The sequence below is a fragment of the Penicillium subrubescens genome (genome assembly GCF_028828155.1).
Source record: "Penicillium subrubescens strain IBT 31985 chromosome Unknown utg000001l_segment0_segment0, whole genome shotgun sequence".
NCBI classification, from domain to species: Eukaryota; Fungi; Ascomycota; class Eurotiomycetes; order Eurotiales; family Aspergillaceae; genus Penicillium; species Penicillium subrubescens.
The window spans coordinates 1591192-1608184 of NW_026643151.1; the positions used below are offsets into that span (position 1 = coordinate 1591192).

At 51.5% G+C, this 16993-nt stretch overlaps 7 protein-coding genes across 7 annotated transcripts; 5 read left to right on the top strand and 2 right to left on the bottom strand.

The window, feature by feature from the left end:
- Positions 1 to 425: 425 nt before the first annotated feature.
- On the top strand, positions 426 to 2002 carry N7473_000488 (M48 family metallopeptidase; the record flags this gene model as incomplete). Its single annotated transcript, XM_057146428.1, has 8 exons — positions 426 to 1042; positions 1135 to 1375; positions 1434 to 1458; positions 1518 to 1563; positions 1615 to 1678; positions 1734 to 1765; positions 1823 to 1881; positions 1953 to 2002. 8 exons carry the CDS (start codon positions 426 to 428, stop codon positions 2000 to 2002), a joined length of 1134 nt encoding a protein of 377 aa, XP_057014314.1.
- A 470-nt stretch (positions 2003 to 2472) lies between these two features.
- N7473_000489 (chaperonin-containing T-complex subunit CCT8) lies at positions 2473 to 4435 on the top strand (the record flags this gene model as incomplete). Its single annotated transcript, XM_057146429.1, has 3 exons — positions 2473 to 2531; positions 2680 to 3050; positions 3174 to 4435. 3 exons carry the CDS (start codon positions 2473 to 2475, stop codon positions 4433 to 4435), a joined length of 1692 nt encoding a protein of 563 aa, XP_057014315.1.
- A 596-nt stretch (positions 4436 to 5031) lies between these two features.
- On the top strand, positions 5032 to 5699 carry N7473_000490 (mitochondrial 54S ribosomal protein bL12m; the record flags this gene model as incomplete). The annotated part of the gene is made up of 2 exons (XM_057146430.1): positions 5032 to 5262; positions 5367 to 5699. The coding sequence occupies 2 exons, from the start codon at positions 5032 to 5034 to the stop codon at positions 5697 to 5699; spliced, it is 564 nt and encodes a 187-aa protein (XP_057014316.1).
- Positions 5700 to 6245: 546 nt separating this feature from the next.
- On the top strand, positions 6246 to 7893 carry N7473_000491 (uncharacterized protein; the record flags this gene model as incomplete). The annotated part of the gene is made up of 2 exons (XM_057146431.1): positions 6246 to 6756; positions 6845 to 7893. The coding sequence occupies 2 exons, from the start codon at positions 6246 to 6248 to the stop codon at positions 7891 to 7893; spliced, it is 1560 nt and encodes a 519-aa protein (XP_057014317.1).
- Positions 7894 to 8921: 1028 nt separating this feature from the next.
- N7473_000492 (velvet factor family protein) lies at positions 8922 to 9854 on the bottom strand (the record flags this gene model as incomplete). Its single annotated transcript, XM_057146432.1, has 1 exon — positions 8922 to 9854. One exon carries the CDS (start codon positions 9852 to 9854, stop codon positions 8922 to 8924), a length of 933 nt encoding a protein of 310 aa, XP_057014318.1.
- A 486-nt stretch (positions 9855 to 10340) lies between these two features.
- On the top strand, positions 10341 to 10706 carry N7473_000493 (uncharacterized protein; the record flags this gene model as incomplete). The annotated part of the gene is made up of 2 exons (XM_057146433.1): positions 10341 to 10629; positions 10663 to 10706. The coding sequence occupies 2 exons, from the start codon at positions 10341 to 10343 to the stop codon at positions 10704 to 10706; spliced, it is 333 nt and encodes a 110-aa protein (XP_057014319.1).
- Positions 10707 to 14913: 4207 nt separating this feature from the next.
- On the bottom strand, positions 14914 to 16728 carry N7473_000494 (uncharacterized protein; the record flags this gene model as incomplete). Its single annotated transcript, XM_057146434.1, has 1 exon — positions 14914 to 16728. One exon carries the CDS (start codon positions 16726 to 16728, stop codon positions 14914 to 14916), a length of 1815 nt encoding a protein of 604 aa, XP_057014320.1.
- Between the last annotated feature and the right edge of the window lie 265 nt (positions 16729 to 16993).

Here is a 16993-nt window from a genome sequence, read left to right on the forward strand (position 1 = left end):
GATTTGATTGACTCCTGATACTGATGTTTTTTTTGGGGGGGGGGGGATCTGCCCCATGTTGATAAAGCCTGCATAATTCTATTGACCCCCCATCCCCCTTGTGAATAATGACAATGCACGTGTTACATACTTGAGATTTTATTTAATAATATTCATAGATTGTGTTTTTTATGGTTTGTTCACTGAGTATCTTTGGAAGCAATCTGATGTTAATGTAGTTCGCTTTCTCGAGTTAGCCCTATCGCCGAGACTGTCTTCTTATCGCCGTGTGGCTCGGCCGCGGCCCTGACACCGGCCATCCGCCATCACCTTCACCTTCAATTTCAACTTCATCCTTGACTCACTCCAACTTCTCAAATCCCGACTCCGACTTCGACTTCATACCTCTATTTCCTGTACATACCATGCAAACCCCCCAACTAACAATGCTCCGCCAACCTCTCCTCTCCCTGCGCACCGCGCACCCGCCCATCGCAACCCTCCGACCTCAACCTCGCACCCTCCTCCCACGCGCATTCCACACAACCCCCAAACCACGCCCACGATGTCTCCCAACTCTATCCCCACGCCTTCCCCCATTCACCCCCCATCTCCGCATCCCTAAAACCAACCATCCCCACCGCCCCTTCAGCACAAGCATCCCCCACTCCGCCCGCAACAGCTACAACCGCTTCAACTCCTCCTCCTCCCAACGCCCATCTCTCTTCCACACGGTAATCTCCCGCTCAAAACCACACCACTTCATCCTAATCGGCCTCGGGCTGTCAGGTGTGTACTTGTACAATACCGATGTGGTTGAAATGACGGGCCGCCGACGCTTCAATTGTGTTTCGCACGCGGCGGAGCTGAAAATGGGGGAACAGAGTTATCGGGAGGTTCTTGCGCAGTCGAAGGGACGGGTGTTGCCTGATAATCATCCGTTGGCGCAGATGGTTAATCGCGTTTTGCAGCGGTTGATTCCGCAGGTTGATATTGTGGGGGCGGATTGGAGGGTGCATGTTATTGTTGATGATGGGAATGCTAATGCTTTTGTTTTGCCTGGGTTTGTTACATCTTCCTTCTTTTCTCTCTTTTCTTTTTGGGGATTGTTCCTGTTTCTTGGTTCTATGCTGACAATTTCTTTGTTGGGTGTAGGGGCAAGGTCTTCGTTTACACAGGCATTCTGCCAATCTGTCAAGACGAAGATGGCCTTGCTGCGGTGCTGGGCCATGAAATCGCGCATGTTGTCGCGAGACATCCGGCTGAGCGTATGAGCAATAGCTTTTTGACGCTGGGGACGGTTTTCCTTATTTCGTTGCTCTTCGATGTTTCGGGGAATTTGTCCAGTATGCTGGTTAATCTTATGTGGAGTCTGCCGAATTCGCGGACACAGGAGGTGAGATGAGATTGGTATAGTTTGTGGCTGTTGAATTGGTAGCTAACGTGGACGATAGGCTGAGGCGGATAACATTGGACTGAGTATGTTGTCTACTGGTTATAGATTGAAGTCTATCGAGAATACTGACATAGATGTATAGTGATGATGGCCAAGGCATGCTTCAATCCTGAGGCTGCCGTAAGACTGTGAGTTGTCATTCAATCACTCTTGAATAGTACATACTAATTCTATACTAGATGGCGCCGAATGCAAGAACAAGAGAAAGCCGCACCACCACAATTCATGTCTACTCACCCTTCAGTACGTTCCCGCTCCCTACTGAATCTACCCGACTTCTTATCTAACCCTTCTATAGAGCTATAACCGCGAAGAAGCCATTCGAGGATGGTAAGATACCGCCATGTCCATAGGTCCCCTGGAATCGCGAGTACTAACAATGCACAGGCTCGAGAAAGCTGAAACGATCTATGCGGATAGTGGGTGCAGCACCTTTGGAAGCTATAGTAAGTCCTAACTTACCGTTTAGTTGGTTGGCTTTGCCGTGTTTCTTAGGGATGCTAATAGTTTTGAATAGTGCCTAGCTTCAAGAAGGCGTATCAGACGCAGAGTTCGTATGGGTGGTGAATGTCTTTTTGTTAATTTGCTATCACTGTATACTAGATTAGATGATGCATTGAATACCCACCTCTCAAGTTCTTATGTATTCCTTTCCTTAATGCTCCACAGATAGCTAGGCTGATCGCCCGGATGTTTCCTCCGTCATGAGCTCCTGCTCCTAGTCATGTTTATAGAGCCTAAAATTAATCTCATTTCTCCAGAGATTCCAGTTTACATTTACATTCTCACCTGCCATGATCTTTTGTCTAATTTATTCAAAATCTTTATAAAACCCTGGAGGTATCCACCCTTCGGCCATACTAGTGTAGGCGGACCACCTCCCACCAACTGGCGGGTCCCCCTCGTGCAAACAACGCAAACCCACCGACCCCCGTCGAGCTCCAAAAATTCCCCGGCACAACCAAGAGAAGCCCATCGACTCCCTCCCTCCCATCCTTCATATCCAGTCGTATCCACCTCGGACACGACCTCTCACAATGTCGCTATCACTCCCAGGGCCCTCCCAGCAGGGCCTCTTCAAAGCCGGGTACCAGAGGTACGTCCAAAGCTACTCGCAACGCGGGCCCCCATCCCACCGCACCGGAGACACACCTCCCACCTCCTTATCTGCCCGCCGCACGATGAAGCAAAGAAAACGCAAAACACCCCCATCCTTACTAACAATTCTTCTTCTACAACTACAGCCACGACGCCGAAGATGGTGCCGTCATTCGTAACATCGAGGCTTGCCAGGCTATCTCGGGAACTGTCCAGACCTCCCTGGGTCCGTACGGCCGCAACAAGATCGTCATCAATCACCTGCAGAAGATGATTTTGACTTCGGACGCTGCTACGATTCTCCGCGAGTTGGATGTTGTGCATCCCGCTGCGAAGTTGTTGGTTATGGCTAGTCAGCAGCAGGATGCTGAGATGGGGGATGGTACTAACTTGGTTATCGTTTTGGCGGGAGAGTTGCTGAAGAAGGCCGAGGAGTTGATCCGATTGGGATTGAAGACGAGTGATATTGTTTCTGGCTATGAGAAGGCTCAGAACTTTGCTTTGAAGGTTCTTGAAGGTGTGTTTTTCTTGTTGAGGGGCCGTTGGATATGGTGCCGGTTGGCTTTGGTTCAGGGATAGATGGTCTATCAGACCGGGGTCTACGTGGAATTGGGACTGACTTTGTTTTTCTTTTTGACAGATCTCGAGGTCGATCGTCTGAAGGACATGCGTTCCGTCCCAGAGCTCAGCAAGGCTCTTCGCACAGTCGTCGCTAGCAAGCAGTCTGGCACGGAGGATACCCTGGCCGCTCTGGTCGCGGAGGCAGTGCTCGCCGTGCTGCCCAAGAACCCCCTCAACTTCAACGTGGATAACGTGCGTGTCGTGAAGATCATGGGTGGTAGCTTGGAACAGTCCAAGGTCGTCAAGGGTATGGTCTTCGGTCGTGAGCCGGATGGTATCATTAAGCTGGCCCGCAAGGCCAAGGTCGGCGTGTTCAGCTGCCCCATTGACATCTCCCAGACCGAGACCAAGGGTACAGTTCTGCTCAAGAACGCCCAGGAGATGGTCGACTTCACCAAGGGTGAGGAGGGCCGCCTCGAGACCGCCATCAAGGAGCTGTACGACTCCGGTCTCCGTGTGGTTGTTGCCGGTTCTACCGTCGGCGACCTGGCCATGCACTACCTCAACCGCTTCAACATCCTTGTGATCAAGATTCTCTCCAAGTTCGAGCTCCGCCGTCTGTGCCGCGTCGTTGGTGCTACCCCCCTCGCCCGCCTGGGCGCCCCCATGCCCGATGAGATGGGCCAGATCGACGTGGTCGAGACGACCGAGATTGGCGGTGACCGTGTCACCGTCTTCCGCCAAGAAGATGCCAACGCCGTGACCCGCACATCCACGATCGTGCTCCGCGGCGCTACCCAGAACCACCTGGATGATATCGAGCGCGCCATCGACGACGGCGTGAACGTCGTCAAGGCCATCACCAAGGACCCCCGCCTGGTGCCCGGTGCCGGAGCCACTGAGATCCAGCTTGTCGAGCGCATCTCCAACTTCGCCGACAAGACCCCCGGCCTCCCCCAGCACGCCATCCGCAAGTACGCCGAGGCCTTCGAAGTGATCCCCCGCACCCTGGCCGAGTCCGCCGGTCTCGACGCCACCGAGGTTCTCTCCCGCCTGTACACCGCCCACCACCGCGCCAGCGCCGACGACGAGGAGGGCAGCTCCGAGGAGGAAGAGGAGCCCTACTGGACCACCGGTGTGGATCTGGAGATTGGTGACTCCGACGGCACCCTTGATGCCGTGGAGGAGGGTATTCTCGACCTGATGGCCTCGAAGAGCTCGGCCATCCGTTTGGCCAGCGAGACTGCTCGCACGGTCTTGAGCGTGGACCAGATCATTGTTGCCCGGCAAGCGGGTGGGCCGAAGCCTCCTGGTCCTAACCCCAACTGGGATGAGGATTAAAGAGTTAACGGTAGACACGTTTGTGTTGATGATGATTCTTGGGGTTGAAGAGGCTTCGAGACCGGGGGCGTTGATAGATCCGTATGATATCACGAAAAAAGTCGCCTTGTTGGTGTGTATAGCTGAGTACGATAATACATCACTGAATTTTGGTCAATCATACACCCTCGAATTGTAATGAATGTAGAAGTAGTTTGTTAGGAGGATTGCTCGTGGTTGGGAAGGAGGCATAGGATGAAATTGGTGTCTCATAAGAGACACTGTATCTCATTTTCTCCCGCCTCATAGATCCAGGAGTCTTTGTTCTACTGGAACATCAATTCAATTATCGACAAACGTTCATAATTACCAAATTTAGAGCTATTTACCAGTGTCATGTTCCCATTATCATCTCATAGTCCAGGAGCACCATTGTATACGCTTACCTAATCCAAACACGTGACACCTAGATTTTCCCCGAAACTCCTGCATCTGCATTTTCGCTCGCTATCGCGGTTGAAGCCAGTGCTGTCTTTCTCCCTTTCTCCCTCCACGCCAATTGCTCCTGCTCTTCCTCTCACTCGCCAGGACCACCCCTGATTTCCACCCAATTCACAATGTCCTTCCCTATCCAGGCCGCAGCTCGTAGCTGCCGACAGCTCTCCGGCTCCGTCCGCCCATCCTCCCTGCGCATCGCGACTACATACACAGCCCGCACACCCAGCTACCGGCGATGGGAGTCAACCGAGGCTGCTGCGGCCCCTATCAACCCTAAGATCGCACAGATTGTTGATCAGATCTCCACGTTGACTTTGTTGGAGACTGCTGATCTTGTGTCCAGCTTGAAGGTGAGGCCAATGCACCTCCGCAATTGTGTCAATTGCATTGTTTTGCGAGGGAATTCCTGCATAAATCCAATTTGAATATGAGAATTGACAATTGTTTTCTCTAGACCCGCCTGAACATTCCCGATCTCCCCGTCGGGGGCTTCGCCATGGCCGGTGGTGCCGGTCCTGGCGCTGCTGCTCCCGCCGCTGAGGAGGAAGAAGCCGCTCCCGCCGCCGCCGAGAAGACCCTGTTCAACCTGAAGCTCGAGTCCTTCGAGGCTGCCTCCAAGCCCAAGGTCATCAAGGAGGTCAAGAACATGCTCGGCCTGTCTCTGGTGGACAGCAAGAAGTTCGTTGAGTCCGTGCCCAAGATTATGAAGGAGTCTGTGCCTAAGGAGGAGGCTGAGAAGATCATTGAGACTCTCAAGGCTCTGGGCGCGAAGGTCGTCATGGAGTAAATGGGTTGAAAAGCGAAATGGAAGAACAGAAACAAAACTTGGGATAACCTGGGCGGAGCTTGATTCCTGTTTTCTTTTAATCCCTCTTGCGCGCTCTCTCCCCCTCTCTCTTCTCCCCTTCTCTTGTTGTTTTACTTTTTCATGGCTTGCGCATGTCGGGGGTGTGGGGGAACTTGAATCTGGCTTCGAGGGTGTTATACTACTTCTTGAGCGTTGTTGGCCTGGTCGTGTGAGGGCAAATAAATGTACATTATACGCATTGTGTTATGGACCCCTCTGGTACAGAGGGCTCGTTTTTGGTTTAATTGGTGCATTGAGCATATATCGAAAGTTACCAGTAGTTTTATGGAGCTTGTTTAAGTATATTCAGCTCTGGCAATCGGATGTCTTCTGTTTGGTGGTGACGGGGTATTTTCATTACTACGAAAAGCGGACCCAACGCCGACCTCCGCTTTTCTCCAATTCCTCCGTGACCTTTGATTCAAGCTCCCACCACGCTTTTCCTCTACGTCGCCTACTCCTCATCACCCTCGAATAAAATCCTCCATGTCGAGGTCATCTGCTGCACTACAGCAATGGCTTAACTTCCGCCAAAGCTTCTCCTCCGCATCCCCCACCATCCTAAATCTACGCGCAAACAACCTCCTCACACCACCAACCCGGCTTGCGTTCACAACCACTCGCTATGGCACCGCCACGTTGAGACGACCATTCCACAGTACCCAATACCGATCAGCGAAAGGCAAATCCGCGAGACCTGCGCCCGCACTACGAAGGAAAATGAGAGACTCCGAAGCCGGTCTGGAGCCGGCCTGGCAGGGCAAAGATGGTGTCGGCCTTATAAATAACAAGGGCTTTTATATGGATTCTTTATCTGTGGATGCTCCAGAGCTCATCGCGATGTTTAAAGAGTGGTCAGAGTCTCTCTATGCCGACGCTTCTAGCTATGGGCTTCTCGAGAATATCAGTTTCCGTACATTTGAGGACGTTGCTATCAAGGTCTTCGATGTGATTGATGGTCCACCGAATCCACACAGAATTCGGTCCATATCAACAGGTAAGATATTTGACACCAGAGTGGATGAAATAAGTGATGTTCGGGGCTAGGGCGACGTCGAAATTGAAATTAAATTATTTGTTACTAGATGTCGATGCCGTCTTTCGAATTGGATTCGTTGCCTGCGCTGTACACAGGCCACTTCTCGAATGGGTCACCTCTGCGTGTGCACTAGCAGGTGCACGCCATTCCATTGTCCTAATTCAGGGTAGATCGGTCTCATGGACGAAAGCCACCCAGCGCACGAAATGGACAGACATGGTCAAACAATTCTCAGACGAGGGGTTCCCACCAGCAATGATCCTCCAAGCCAAAATTCTCGGTATGAATGGGGAATATGAACAAGCCTTTGAACTGATGGAAAAGCGAGTCCTGCCATATCTCACGCCAACCCGTCGTCGCCAGGGCCTCTTCAAGGATATCACCATGGGTGATAATTTCGAGTCCCCGTGGAGAGTATACGCGCTGCTTCTTGCGTCGTATGATGCTAATTTTGACTCACCAGAGAGTCGAAGGAAAGCAGATGATGCAACCCGCATCGCGGCGTTGGAGTATAATGACCGCAAGGCATTAGTCGAGTATGCCTCGATTATGATGAACGAGAAAAACTACGACAAATACGAGGAATGTATGTGCAGGGCTGCTACATTCGGAGACAAGGATGCTATCCTCTACATTGCAAATTACTACTACCAAATCTTCCATGGTCGGTATCCTACAACAGCGGAGCGCGTTGCACTCGCCAAAGCAGAAGCCCAGGGTCAACAGGCACCTCCAACTCCAGCGAAACCTCTGGCTACTCCCGAAGACACACAAAGCTCGAATATCTTCAAGTCAGCACTGGGCTGGGCATCATCCTTCTTCAATCAATCCATGTCTCGCGAAGACTACCGCAAACTAGCGTTGGACTGGTACGCCCTAGGATTCAAGCACTCCATCCCGCAGGCGTCGTTTATGTTAGCGCTCATGGCGCGGGAACAAGGGGAAGAAATGGATGGGAGTATTATTATGGACCATGCTCGCACGCATTTGGAGGATCATCCGGAGTTTGCGAAGAAGATTGACGAGTTGAGGGATAATTGGTATGATCCGACGTATGTGCCTAGACTTACGAGTAAGATGTTGGCTGTTCGGTAGGGGAGATGCGAGTATATAGAATTGTGTATAGCTATGCTTGTATTTATATCTTGTTTCTCACTGTGGATGAATCTTCAGGAAGGACTTGTGGGCGTATGTCTAGATAGAAGATTCTTGGTGCAATGAATTGCACTGTACGTCCTTATCGGCCTTTCTAGTTCTTGTATATACCACATCCAGAACCTGGCAATTCATATCTGAAAAAATCATTGATCACTATTCGTTCACTGTTGAGAGTACCATTTAATTAAAGAGTTCAAGATGGTTACGATACCAAACCGCTCGATGAACATCATCAGCAAAAACAACGCGAACGACGTATTTTTGTTTTTGATACCTTCGTTGCTTTTGACTCACTTATCACTCTCTCCACGCGACGTTACGAAGGAAGACTTCATCTCAGTCCAACAAGTTTATAAAACATCACTCCAATTTTTGGACCACTCTATATGCAACCACCAATTCCCTGTCTACCTAACCTTACCGGTCAATCTTATTTCTCCCTATCCATTCAAACCTGACCAAATCCCTAACTGAACGCACATAACCAAAAAGCCCAATACTTGATGCACATAACTCGCCAACATGAACATGCAAGAACCCTAATTTCGATCAGAAGTAACCAAAAAAAAGCGAAAAATAAACATAGCACAAGAATCTGATCTTCCCTCCTTGGTCATTCGTAGGTCATATCACGAGCCAGTGAGAGAGAAGTAAGCAGAACCAGATGAGTCGGTCGAAAACATAAAAAAAAAATATGGGAACGATGATGCGAGAAAGAAAAAAAAAATTTGAAACGAAACGCCTCGCACGCTCAATGAACCGTGTTGTTTTTCCAGATAACATCACATCCATCCCAATACAGCAACTTTAGCAAGAGCAGAAAGCGCCGAGAAACAAACGAACAGAGGCAATTCAAAAGAACTCCAAAGCTTAGCGCAAAAAAAAAGCGAGATTTTCATAAGAAAGCCGAACCGAAAGCGTGAGCGAAAGTGTAAGTCCGACCCAAACCCAAGGTTAATTGATTGTCATCCCCTCTTCCTCCCCTTCCCCTTCCCATTCCCCCTAGTCTTCAACTCCACAAACCCCAACTCCTTCAATCCCTCCGCAAGAATCGACGAATCCCTCATCCCAGGAAAATCCTTAGCCGCATACACCCTAAACGGGTCTGACCAAGCCTCCGCAAGTATAGGCATAGATTGACCCGTATCCTCCACAGAACCCCAATTCATTAATCGGAATTGGAGTCTATACAGACCCGCCGAGCGGATGGATAGGTCTGCGAAGATGAAGAATGTGGCGGGTTGGTTTAGTTTTGAGGCATTGCGGAGGGATTGGGATGGAGGGTGGGTATGGGTGTGGGTGTCTTCTGAGGAGGAGGAGGGGTGGGTTGGTGCGGAGTTTGGGTCTGGGTCTGCGTCCACGAAGAAGGGGGACATGAAGGCTTTTCCGGAGAGTAAAGGGGTGGAGAAGGAGTCATCTGCGCGGGCGACGCCGTCGGCGTCGCGTTCGGCGGATTCGGCTTCTGATGATGGGGTCCAGACCGTTGTATCTGGGACGGGGAAGAGGAGGCAGCCCACTGTGAAGCGCGGATCTTGTAGGATGTCTCGGTCATCTTGGGAGTCGGGGTCGAAGTCTGTGAGGAGGATTTGGACTATTGGGGGTGGATCGACGGGGCGTCTGTCTCTATCGCCGGCACCGCAGGCTCTTGCTGCCATGGGTTGTTGGCGGACGTGGAGATGGTAGCGGGATTGTGTGGAGGGGCGTCGTGGAGGGGGTTCTGGTGATGATTCGGGTGCGTGGTGGAGGAGCTTGTCGAAGCCTCGGGGCATGCTATAGCTCGGGTTTCGAGGGGGCTGGCGTATTTCATGTTGGGCGCTGCTGCTGCTGGCGCTGCTTATTGGAGGTGGGCTGCTCACGAAGGCTGCTGGGCTCTTCTCGGAGTGAATTGGGCTAGCCATGGCCGTGGAGGTACTGCCATGACTGTAGAAAGGGTTTGAAAGAGTCAGCGCAAACTGTTCAAGGCTTTGTATACGTGACAAGCAGGGACTCCACGTGGCTATCCATGGCGGATTGAGGTGCTCGGTCGTCCTGAGAAAGCACACCGCACGAGGTCGGATGGGACTGACAGGTATAACGATGGGTGGTTCAATCGACAAGAATGGGAAGAAAGAAGGGACTTTACTGGGACTCCACGTCGTATGTCCGCAAGCGATGGCGAACATTATTGCCGCCATGGCTCAACATAGGACTCGATCGTTCTTCGTAAGAGGTAGGGCCAGGATACCCACGTGGATCAGCGACGGCGGGGCCATGGTGATGATGCTGATGATGAGGTTGCTGTATTCGCAATGGGAGCGCCTGTGGTAACGTCTGGTGGTTCATGAACCCATGATCTGACGACAGCATATATCTCGGGTCTGCATTTCTCTCAGATAAATGTCCCAATGATGGGATTCGATGGGGACCCGGTGGTGTGGTCAGCACAGGCCGTTCGTAGCCCAGATCCGGAGGGACGAAATGTCGAGGTTCATACTGCGGGTATGGCTGATGATATGCTAGAGGTATTTGTTGGCCTGGATGGTGTGAGCGAGACACAGAATCGATATGAGGCCTGTCGGGTGGTGTGGTGTGCCCACATTGCTGCGACGGGGTCCTCGACATCTAGTGACGGAATCGCGCTGGCGCCAGATGGCGGGCCGTGGCGCAGCTCTTATAGAAATGCCGTATCCGGACGTAAGCCTTTTTTTTTTATTTTGTTTTTCTCAGCCCTGGTTTATTTTTTTCAGCTGGGGGGCGTACTTACGCTGTGAATGCGACCCACGAAGCGGTCAGGTCAGCCACACCCACACGGAAGGGGAGGGGAACTCGATGTCTCAGATGTAGATTGTGGGGTTCGTTGGTATCTCGGTGGTTTATATATATATATTGCCCTTGTGCAGATGAGATAAGTGGGATTATCGCGTCAATCGATCTCTCGATGCATATCCTGGATCTGTTTGTGAGCAAGCAAGGCATCTGATAAACCGCATGTGGATATGCAGCCTGTCAAAGAAGCATCGCCATGGAGAGCAGATGGAGAGGTCCGGTAGCAGTGATGAGAGAGAAGATTGAAGAGAGTAGAGACCCGTTGATCGTGGGTGATACTCGTGTGTATTTTTTGGGTCGATTTGTGGATCGTCAAGTGGTTGGTTGACTCGATTCGCCTCTGCACCCAAATGTTTGGATAGCGAAATTCAGCATCAAGTTCTCAGAATGGTAGAAAAAACCGTCGACGCACATCGGATTTTCCCCCTACCCGGTCTCCCCGGCGGCCCAATCACTTCAAATACCGATGACAGGGGGGCCAGGTGGGAAAAATTGGGGATGGTGAGTGGATGTGGCAGATATTTGGAGTATTTTTTTTTCTGTTGGGAGGGTTATAATTTTGGTATCACAACCCTCCCATCTTCTGACTGGCGGGGAGCGAGTGCCAGTTGACGGAGGTCACAGAAGTGTGTCAGGTAGGTCCGGCTAGGTCAGGCTAGGGACCCAGTTTGTGGCTCCGTCGAGGACGATTGGCCCACCGCAAACCGCAATTAACAAGGGAGGAGCCGGGGAACGGGCCGAGCGGGCTTTACCACGAGCAAAAAAGAGGCGTGTGCGGGTTTTGCAGCAAAGTGGATTGGAAGGAGGATGGAGTAGTCGATATCACTGGACGAGGGCCCGAGGTCCTTTGCCAGGGTGGGTGCAACTGGTTAGCTGGTTGCTGGGAATAATGCCAGATCCAGTAGGGATCACTGGGGTGAGGCTGTTGGAAATCCGGCACTCATTCGTCCAATGGAGGCAGTTGGCACAGACTTGACGAACTGTTGAATGGTTCCTGACAGAAACTGTCGCCCGAGGAGGGACTTGTCTCCGCGTTTGGCGACACAAGAGACGGTCAAGGAGACTTTGAATTTGGAGCCGTTAGCGCTGCATTGTGAGAGTTGTGGGCTCCACCGTAACGGTCTCCTGGGACTCAAAATCCTAGACTATCACAGATGAGATTCGATAATCTGGAGATCGAGGTACATGTACATCAAAAAATGGACCGGCCTGTTACCTCAGCGGCGTTGTTTGTGGGATGCGATGCGCGAGTGAATTGGTTGTTGGGTGTTGTTGAGAGGAAGAATGAAGAGCGGTCGACGGGCAACGAGAGCATTCTCACCACTTCCGACCCTCGACAGACTCGACTACACAATGAATTCATTGCTCAATATAGTTGTATACTCTGGCTAGTATGCTAGTCAGTATCCCTACATGGCACAGGGACAATGGAGTGGCTGTGGCCAAAAGCCACAATCCAAAATACCGCGACCTCGGACTACTGCATGTAACTATGATTGTAGCTATCCTTGACACCACGAAATGACCCTGCGATATGCTTCGTTCAAAGAAAAGCTGTAAGGAAGGTTTTCGTCTTGTATGGCCTCGAATTGGGGAACTGCCAAGCAACAAGGACTTCACTAGGGGAAACTTGCAGAGTCGCAGTCGTTGACCCAGTCTGTGACCCATGGAACAGACCTAAACGGGCCCAAGAAATGTCGAGCCACCTAAACTTTAGGCTCCGCTTTATAGAGTGGACAATAAACATAATAACACATACGAAGACAAGACCAGACCACTCAACCCACGCGGAACTTCAATTCCGCAGAACTTCATAGGGAGGTCGATCGCATTTCCTGTAGATCGTCAAAGGGTCGTTGAACAAGAACCAGGAAAGGTATCTCATCTCGGGAGGCAAAACGGCCCTAGTGGACCAGTGGACCTGTGTCAGGCGTTCGCCTTCGAATCACGAACGCTGCTATGGGAACGATCCCTGGGGATGATTGGCGTGGAGCTGGAAGGCTTGGCAATCGTCCCCGATTGAGATCGTCTCCAACCCCACAAAGAGGATCTGGCACTGCATCAGTGGCGGTTGACTGTGAGAAGTGGGAATTCAATAGTCAAGTCCAGTCGCGGCTTTGTATGGGATATGGCGAGGGTGGTGCATGAATATGAATAAGGAAGGAGTCCGTACGAGAGCGGAGTTTGACAAGAGACCTGCGGGAAGTCAAACTCAGCACTAGTCCAGCGAAGTATCGAAGCAACAGGGAAGTTCCTAGGCAGGAAAAGAACAGCCCAATCCAATCCCCTCCTTCCTTAGCGGGCCACTAAAACACTAAAAACTGTCGGTAAGTCAAAACCCGTTGTGGTTTTCCAGGAATTCAAAGTGAAATTAGTGTTTCACGGCAGCACACTCCGGTCATCCCTCGCATGGCAGGGCTGGCAACGCATCGTCGCGAGGCGCCAGACTGGCTCGGGGATCATCGGCGTTGGTTGCGCGCGGTTACACAGGGTTGTGCGGCCGTGCATTCTCCATGGTTCGACGCAAATCATGAAATACGTGGTACGATCGCTTGTCAGATCTGATCGGCAAAAAAGGAGGCAGCCATCGTGGGCATTGGGCTCGGGAAACGAAACGCGGACCACTTTATATGCGCTGCTTTGCATCTAAATGGGTCGGATGGGTCCAAGCGCCCGAGGCAACGCAGGCAATCTCGTTAAAGGCTCGGATTTCTTATCGTCTCAGATTGGATACGCACTGCCTGAGGTGTCATCGGGACCTTGGAGGCTATAGTTCTCGGTAATCGTCCGTGATAGAACGCATTGGTTTTAGGCGAAGGAAGCTGTTGGCGTTCATGAGCCAAGGCATAAATATGCTCTGCTCCACAGGCTTGGGCATTGAAGCTCCATAGTGGGGATCAGTCCAAGGACTCGTGACAGCTCTCCATATTCGCACTGGCACTCCTCTCATCTCGTCGGCAAAATTGAGACTCGTGGAAACACTCGGTCAATCCTCGGTCAAGTCTCCACCACCCTTGCACTTAGAGCTCGCGTAGAGGTGACGTAAATTGGCGTCGCGATTGGGGTCAATGGCTAGACTCGGCAGGAGGGAGAAAAGGATTATGCAGTGAGTATGCACCCCCACAAGATCCGAGGAGCACGGTGGCATAGTAAATGAAAAAAGCATGAGGCTCGGATTACTCCTCCAAGACAGTGCTAACTTGCTTAGAAGCCTCAGTGTAAGTGGAGAGGAAAGCAGAGCCTTGCAGACGAGGCATCCACTACTACCTGCAGGACTACTGCACGACGAAAATCGCGGTGATGCAGTTGGGACTCAGGACTCGGAATTCCCTGAGACTAGAACTGGGGAAGACTGGACTGGACTAGAGCTGGAAATAAAATGATCTGCTGCGAAATCTGTAGCCGTCACCATGCAGCGAAGCACAATGTCATCGTCCAAACTTCAGCTCACAAGAGAAAAAGCCAGCAAACTTCCCTGAGTCGGGATACTTCATGCACGATCCTTCCAGGTGTCAAGTGTCAATTGTCTTGTCACTCTTAGTGTCGATCTTGCCCTTAGCTTTTGCATGGAGGCCCAGGACAATTCGGGAACCAAGCTGCGAGAGCGAGGCTTGGGTGGCTTAATGGCTTTGTGATAGGAAGCAGTTAGAAAGTGAGATCGGGTGGCGGGACGTTCCGACTTAGCCGGGATATATTTTCCAGAGACACACAGAGATGGGGTATGCTTTATACTCATCTAGAAGAATTGACGCCGATCAGGATGTTTACCGAGTAGAAATGGTGGGATTGATTGGGATGATGGGAAGTTCTCACCAGGAACACCCCGGCTGGGCGGCGACGTGGCCATCGGAATAAGGCCAGAAATCCAAGTCAAGTCAACTCTAATACATTACGCTTGTGATAGCTAGTGTACACTAGTTGAAGGCGACATACGGCCTACGAGGCTACGAGGCTACGAGTTGATCAAGAGCAGGTTGACCGAGAGGATATTCCTCTACATTTCACAATCACATTATACATGTGCTCGAAGGATTTACATGTGAGATCGACGGTCTGTCACGCCAGAGATCGCCAACGGTTCTTCCCTGTCTGAACATGAAAGTGGGTTTCGCAACAGACGCTATTGCATGCAAGACGAATTCTCGGGTCGCTCTAGCGAAATCCCAGATCGGGACTCGGATCGAGGTCCAGGTAGTACGATCTCGCGGGCATCCGGGAATGTCGATCTGAAGGCCAATGCTCGTTGCTCGACACTTGTGCTGGCCGAATGTGCACGATAGCTCCAAACGGGGCGTTTGGTGATGTTGGGCCACGGTCGATGATTCCAGAGCCTGCCCCCACGTATAGGGCGATCATTTCGCCAAATTGTCGATCCCAGGCTACGATATACCCTGACCGTAGCCATTCGTCTTCTGCTCCGAAGCGCATGTCCAGGGTACCCAGCTGTATCAAACGCAAGCATTTGTTGGTATCTTGGGGCACACCGTTGACTGCCGCACGAGCCCGGAGCAACCCTAGCGTGGCAGGTGTGCACTTGTCGGAACGGTCGTACAGGGCTGGAAGAGGAGTCTCAGAGAATTCGAGGGGCGAGTGTTCGGGGTTCCACTGGAACTCGACGGATGGGAAATGGGATTGGAAAAAGTCCTGCATTTCCTGATCAACAGGCCAGACGGCCACTCTTTGGGCGGTGCCATCTTGCTCATTCAGGACATCAACGATCTGCCGGAGATCGTTCCGCGACTTAGAGCAACCACGAGCTTGAACTTCAGACCAGAGTCGCACTGGATCCTCGTAGCCAGCGCAGTTGCCGTCGATGGTGAGCAAAGGCTGGTCTTTGAAGACTGTCCATGGAGAATCTGGAGTTATTCCAACATGGCCTTTGCCCTTCGCTGACCATTGAAGTTCCTCCCATCGGATACCTAGTCTGGATTCCATGTCCACGAGGCGTGATTCAAGGAGTTCTTCATAGTGACAGCCTTTAACCAAATCTGGAAGAGCTTCGCTGACCATCGGATCCTCGAGAAGAGTTTGCACGTTCCGAAGTGTCGCAATGTGTGGCAAGTTATCCTTGCTACGCTGCGAGATATCTTCCAAAAGCACCGCAGCTTCGTCGGACCGTCTGGAGCGGACAAGAGCTAGGACAACATTGTAGGCCAAGTGACATGCATCTTGACTCGTCCTGTCAAAATTGGCCATGTATTGTTTCCACGAGGTGATGAGGGCATCCCGACTGTGGAGCCTGGCGAGCACACAGAGATATGTCGCCCAGTTTCGTCGATCTTTATCCCGAGAACCATGTAGAATCTCATGTAATGTTGGATGCTCTCGAGGAGCCTGCTCTCCCTCACCAGTGAGACTGGCAAGGATGTATCTCGTATCGTAGTTTGGTCTTTCAAAGAGCACAGATTCTATCGACTCGAATAGCGCGTTGATGACAGAGCCAGCGTTGGCAAAGCTTAATGGAGGGGCAAAAGATTCCTGGCGATCGTGCAAGAAGCTCTGGAAAGCAGGCATTGAAAGATCGAGCGCAGCATACTGAAGACCATGATCAGTACCCAGTCGAGGCAACTCGAGACGAATCAGTCGTGTAGTGATATCTCCCAGTGCCGAAACGAGCTCGGAATATGTGTTGTTCTCTTCACACCGTCGTACGACCCCAGTAGCGTTAAAGTAAGAGTGAAGCAACTTCGCACCCTGCTTGTCTACAGCCAGTCTCTCAATAACGGTTCTTAGAGATGATATATCATTGACCGAATGAAGACGCTTTGCTTCTTCTTTTCGAGTTGTGGGGTGCACTCCCTTGAGGGCACACCATAAGGCCGGGGGTGGATTGCCCGACACCCACTCTGCATCGATGAGAGATAGAATTCGTTCTCGCAAGAGTGAATCACTCTTCGTCTCAGAACTGAGAGGATTGGAGCTCGTGAGAGTAAATCGGAGTAATTGCGAAGGCGATGGGTCCTCCATCGGAGGATCAGTGTCTAGAGTGACGGACGAGTACCCGCGTGTAGATACTCTCCTGGACGCATGACATGATAATTGTCGCTTGAATCTCAAGAGAGTCCGTGATGACGGGCTCCCCATCTTGGGCAACGAGTCAACACGAATGCTCTGAGTAAATGCGGAGAGGCCACGACCCACGAGTGGAGATGCCCGAAGATAAACAACAATAGATAAGGGGCCGCTAGTCCGGGGTGGCAGATTTGGGCGGTGCCAACGGGCGGTGAATTTG